The 6,000-nt window shown below is 48.2% G+C and overlaps 1 protein-coding gene across 1 annotated transcript in view; it reads left to right on the top strand.

Annotated features, from left to right (window-relative positions):
* The first annotated feature begins 3,099 nt into the window (after positions 1 to 3,099).
* Positions 3,100 to 6,000, top strand: part of PARM1 (prostate androgen-regulated mucin-like protein 1) — a 98,360-nt gene continuing 95,459 nt past the window's right edge. Inside the window, exon 1 of the mRNA XM_036495076.2 lies at positions 3,100 to 3,388. Within this exon, the coding sequence (XP_036350969.2) occupies positions 3,346 to 3,388 (43 nt within the window). The 5' untranslated portion in view covers positions 3,100 to 3,345. The remainder of the gene's footprint in view (positions 3,389 to 6,000) is intronic.

Below are 6,000 nucleotides of genomic sequence, written 5' to 3'. Positions count from 1 at the left end.
AAAGCCTTGGGACTCTGCACCCACATGGAAGACCTGGAAGAGGCTCTGGACTCCTGGTTTAAGGTTGGTTCAGCTCCAACCACTGCAGCCACTTGGAAAGCGAATCAAGTGAAGACCTTCCTCTCTGTCTCTCCTTCTCTGTATATATCTGACTTTCCAATTAAAATAAAATCTTTTAAAAATAAGACAAATAGATCTTTAATAAAAGAAAAAAGAAATTCTCTCTCACAGTTTCTCACCCATGCATAGCCACTAGCAAGGCAAGAGACCAGGTCAGAGCCCTTCAGGCAACCTATTGGCTTTTGATCACTGAAAATGTAATTTAAAATGTGACACAAAATGTCTTACAAGCATAAAATATGCAGCGAAATTTGAGGAATCAGGACAAAAACAAAATATCTCAATGTTTTATATTCATTAACTTTAAAATGATAAATCATTTATGTATATTGGGGTTAAGTAAAGTATACTATTAAGAATAATGAAATGCATTTTCTTTTCCTTTTTAAAAAATATGTGGTCACTAAAACTTTTGGAGTTACACATATGACCTGTGTTTTATTTCTATTGAACAATATGTCCTAGTAGAGTGACTCAATTAAATTTTACAGCATTTTCAATTAAAACTTCATTATGTGTGCTTAACTCCAAGAGCCAGTTTCTTCCTGAAATATTTTAAGAGGTTTATCCTTAATTCAAATGAAAATATGCGACATTAACATTATATCAAGGCAACAATCCTATTTGATCACACTTTTCTAAAGATCGTCCTGGTCAAGAAAATATTTCTAGCTACGATCCAAAGGTACTTTTTTGCCCCTATTGTAAAACCACTGTCCACTATTTTTTGCATTCATATTAAGCATAAAGGATTTAGAGCTAACAAGAGTCAGAGGAAGGGAAAAGCGTGGTAGAGCAGAAGAAGAGAGATTCGAGATGCAGCCTTGAGTGAGAGGGACGAAGCCAACTCAGAGTATCTCGAAGTCTTGAGGCTGCTGTGTCCTTTGCTGGGCAGTGAGAGAGTGAGAAGAAGCTGTCCCAATCAGGCCAGAATCGCGCGCTTCCCCATAAAGGGACCATGTGAGATCATGGGGAGGAACCTGGATTGGCAGCAGACTTGGATGAGTAACAGGTAAGTTGCGTGAGCCTCTGACAGCTTGGACTTGTTTATTATAACAGCATAATCTAGCTCACCCTGGCTGTGACAACCATTATATTCCACAGCCTCACAGAAGATTTGGTGCATAGTACGTAATTAAATGTATTAGCTAAATTAATACATTTTTAAAGTTTTAATCAGCAATGAAAAGGAGTGATTTTAATTAATGAAATTATTTCAACTCAGCTGTGTATATAATCAAAAGTCTTAAAGCGTTTAAATGATTAGCATGCAGGGCCCACAAATCCTTTCAGTGTCAAACTATCATCTTAGTTATCAAAGTTGGAATCTCACATGCTATACCTCCTCCAGGGGGACTGCATCAAAGGTTTGTTGAATTTCAGTTGATAAATTCGTTTCTGTGAAGTGGCCTTCAAAAACCTTTAGTTTTACAATGCAGTTGTTTAGCTTAAATCACATTATTTAAAGGCACCGGTGCCTTGAAGACCATCCCTGCAAAGCTTCAAACTGTGTGTGGTCTCTGCCTCCAGGACCACAAAAATCCAGAGGCAGAAAAATCTTCCTAATCCGGTGTATTGCACCGGGAAGCGGAAAACCCTCAGGGTCAAAAGTGTTCAGAGAGTATGTTCAACAAATTAAATCTGCACGTTCTGGAGTTCGGGAGGTAGGAAGGAAGAAGTGCCACTTGCTTGTAGTGTCTCATTTCTCATTCCAACAGGAATCAATACATTGACCAAGAACGCAAGTTAGGAGTCCTGTTGAGTCTGATTGCCAAAGTGAATGCCAGTTGTGTAAGTGGTGGCAGTGCGGCGGGGCAGAGAGCTCCACCTAGCCACAGATGAGGAAAGGGGGCTCCACGGAGTGAGTAAAGAACCCTGGGTTCCCAAGAAAGAAGTCACAGCTTTCCGCAGTCACCTCAGGATGCCAAAGCGAATCAGTCCTGTAGGGACTGCTGCCGCTTGCCAGCCCCGGTCAGGAGGGAGCCATCAGGCTCAGGGTAGCAGGCATTGCCAGAAAAGCTGGCTTCTGCTGTAACTGATGGGTGGGCACTAAGTACATTTAAGGTGTAGAGAGGATGGGGAGGAGCCGAATGAAAGGTCAGTTACGGCTGTCTGGCTTCCCAGCAGTTTTGAGGGCTGGCAGAGCCCAGAGGATGCCCCAGGGCGCCCGGGCAGATCTGGCCACACTTTACCAGTTGAGTGGTCTTGCGCAGAAACTTCATCCTCTGCCTGTTGCCATTTCCTCCCCTGGGAATGCGATAACAACAGCGACTGTTGAGAAGTACAAGACTTAGTTTATACGTGAACAGCTCACAGCATTCGAGAACAGTTAGGGAATATGCACAAATTGTTCTTACAGGCTATGTGACCCTGAGCACATTGCTTTTCTTTGTTCCTTTGTTTTTCCGTCTGTAAAATGGACTCATAATTATTCTTATGGCCTAATGGAGTTAGAAGAAAATACGACACAATACCTAGTACAGCACCTGGCTTGGTCATCCCATGATCGGAGGTACCTGACACTAGTACTTAATTGTTAGTAAGACGCCGACTAGGGTGCAGACATGCTGGCTCAGGCCCCAGGAAGGGCAGTGGGGCTGAATACCGGAGAGAGTTTCATAGACACTCAGAAATGTTTGCATATGTGAAGCAAAACGTCTTCAGACACGGGAAGAAGTGTGCTGACTCTGCGAGGTGATGCGTGGAACAGCACAGAGAGGCCTCTTTAAACGCCGCAAGCTCCTCCAAGGAAAGCTGGAGTCGTTTCCTGGGGGTCCAGCCTTTCACATTCACACCAGCAGCCCCTTAGGAGCAAGGGGGCTCCCAACAAGCGCTCAATCTAAGTCCAGCTAGAAGCTCACTCCTGACTGTCCAGCAGAGGCCGCCCTGGGCCGGGGCTCCCAGGGACCCTAGAGCTGGGAGACTGCCAGGGGGTGGTCCCGGTGCCCCGGCGGGGCCCGGGTGGGAGGGGTTTGGCGGCGGAGGCGGCCTGGGACCGAGGTGACTGGGATGGAGCAGAAGCGCGCCTGGCGCGGGAGGACACGCTGCTGAAGGTGCCGCGCTGCCTTTCCCCTTGCCTCGCTGAGCCGTCCCGGCCATCCGCGCCTCTCGGCTCTCACCGCCGCTTGCCGAGGAGAGGAGGAACCCTCAGCGCCCGAGCGCTTCGTCAGTCGGCAGAAAGTCCCTGCCGCCCGAGCTAGGCTGGGCACCAAGCTCCAAGGTACCATGGTCTGCAAGACGCTCTTCGCTCTTTGCATCTTCACGGCAGGTACTTGCTGGCTGTCCTCTCGGAAGGGTTTGGGGCTGTGTGGATCACAGGGACTGGCGCTGGAGACCCAAGCGCGCAGGTGGCCCGAGTGGTGCTAGTCCCAAGGGGTTTGCGAAGGTGTGTGCGTAACTAGATTTGGGGGCGAGATAAACCTGGTGGCCGCCCTGTGCAGGGCTGAAAGAAGGAGGTGGCAGTGTCCTTCCTGCCGCAACTCGCGCCCGCTGGAACTCCGGCTTTGTGGAACAGGTGGCTGGCTGTGCAGCACTATGGAACCTGGGTGGGCGCCCCGGCTGCCCAGACACCTGCCAGAGTCTGCAACCTGACTTGATCAGACGGCCCGACCCTGGGAGGGTCGAGAGAACCTGAGCAGTGGAGGGGAGTTGTTCTCTGGGGGAAGCTGTCTTCGGTGATTGCTGTCGGCTGGAGCTGGGCTGCGTTCCCCAGTCTCAACGTCTCTGGTTCTCAGCGTCCCTTTTCTTGGGAATGATGCAGCACAAACAACAGTTCCTTGGGCAGTGGCCCCGACCAAGGGTCAAGCTTGGAGTCACCGCTGGGGCTTTGCGCACTCTACCGTGTGCCATGGCCCTCAGTGGAAGTAACTAGTATTTTGGCTATAACTAGCTTCGCTTCCATCCCACCTGCCTCCTCCATTTCCCTCCTCCTTCCCCTATCCTCCCACCCAACACACACAAACAGGACTAGCATGGCTTCTTGGTGCGCAACCTTAGGGTCTCCCTCGGGAGAGGACACTTGGCCAGGAGGGGCTGGAAACCCCGAGCGCGACTTGGCTTGTAGAGGGCAGGAGGAAAAAGGGCTGGGTTGTGTTTCAGAATGGTGTTCAAGTCTTGAGCTGGGTACCAGAAGTGCACCCGAAAAAGGGATGACTGACATAGGAATGGCTCCAGGGGCGAAAAGTACCTCGGATGCGCTGCTGCTGTCCTGTGTCCTTAGGGGTGGACCCTGGCAACATGTTCTAGTCTGGGTGGCTTATTTATTTGATCATCTTTGTTCCTTGGGCAGAAATCCAGACTATCCCTTGGAAAGAAGCTCATCGCTTCCTAAACTTTGCTAACTTGTCTGAGCCGTCGCCTATACTTGATGGATCTTTGAGAAAAGTCCCATTGCTCTGCGTGGTCCGCACCACGCAAGGAGGTGTGCGTCTGCGGGGTGGTGCCTGGTGCCTGAAAGCTTCTAGGCGGCTTGGACCTCGGAGCCTCCGCTGGGCTGAGAGCTTGGCCCCGCAGGTGCGGTACACATTCCAGGCTCCGGGATTCTGACGCCTGATGATTCTCGCGGTGTTGGAAGCAAGAGGTGTTTACGAAACGCCATGGAATAGGTCTTTACTTTTCTCCTCCCTAGAAGCCTTCTCAGGAGCCTCCTGTTTAGAGGTTTATGGGACTCTATTTAATTTTTGAACAGTCTGACAGTTGGTAAAACTGAGAATCACCCTGACAAGCAGCGTATGGTGGTGTGGTCTTTTTTTCTCTCTCTGATACAAGACGATATATATATGTGTATGTGTGTGTGTGTGTGTGTATACACACACATATATGTGTATATGTATATATCCAAGAGGCTCTTCCAAAAGTTTATGAAAATGTAAACCATGCATGGATTGTAAAAATGTACCAAAACAAACATCCTTAAATTCTAATTTTCTATGAATTTTATGCAGAGTATATACACATATATATGAATGTTATGCAGTGTATATACACATACTTACATCCACAAGGTAACCTTACAGCCTAACCCCACTATTGTAGTAGAGGGAGCGATGTTTCCCTTCTCGCAGCAGAGTGAGCAGGCTGCTGGTCAGACACGATCCCCTGCTGCCCCTCCCTGACGTCCACTCGGCATCTGGGGTCTGAGCCAAGGGGGTCATGGTCTCCCAGCCCTAGGCCTGGGAGCCCCACAGAACTCGCTGCCTTCTGCTGATGGGTCCATCTGCAGGTCTCACATTGCATGGAATGCATGCAAGTTTCATCCTTCCCACTGAGGGCTGCACCTTGGAATCACCGTGGGTTAGCGTCAGTTTATTGCGAAATAAACCAGACCAATTTGGGAGCAGTTGTCACAAAAAGAATATGAAAATGGATTCCTCATGAGGTTCTTGGCACTCACAGCAAAATGTTTTCAGATTCTCAAATATCGTATATGTATATGTATATGATATGTATATGTATTACATTTGTGGGCATAGAGACCGAAGTGATGTTTCCTGAAATGAGTGTGGCTTGGGTGCTTCTGTCTGTCATGTGCCTAGCCAAGCGTTAGTTTCAACAGACCTTGCTGTTGCTTTTCTGATATCTTCTCTGGTTTTACCTTCCTTGCAGCTAGAGAGGCGTCTATATTTTTTTCCTGTAAAACCATAAAATAAAACTTTCTGGAGCCATGAATAGGGCTGCTGGAAGCCTAGTTTTCAGTTTCCCCCATTCTGTCAATGTATAGAATCCATAGCACATCCTCTGCCACATGTGAAAGTACGTGTAAAGACTGGGGCTTGCCTGCCGTCTCACAGCATCTCCGCATTTGTTAACTTGGTCCTCAGTTCTCTGACTGTTCACTGGGGCAAAAATACTGGCACAGCTGTTTTTACATACCATTCCCAA

This window comes from Ochotona princeps, chromosome 7, assembly GCF_030435755.1.
Source record: "Ochotona princeps isolate mOchPri1 chromosome 7, mOchPri1.hap1, whole genome shotgun sequence".
In the NCBI taxonomy this organism is placed as follows: Eukaryota; Metazoa; Chordata; class Mammalia; order Lagomorpha; family Ochotonidae; genus Ochotona; species Ochotona princeps.
The sequence above is the reverse complement of the archived record's forward strand: the minus strand, read 5'-3'. Positions and strand labels throughout refer to the sequence as shown.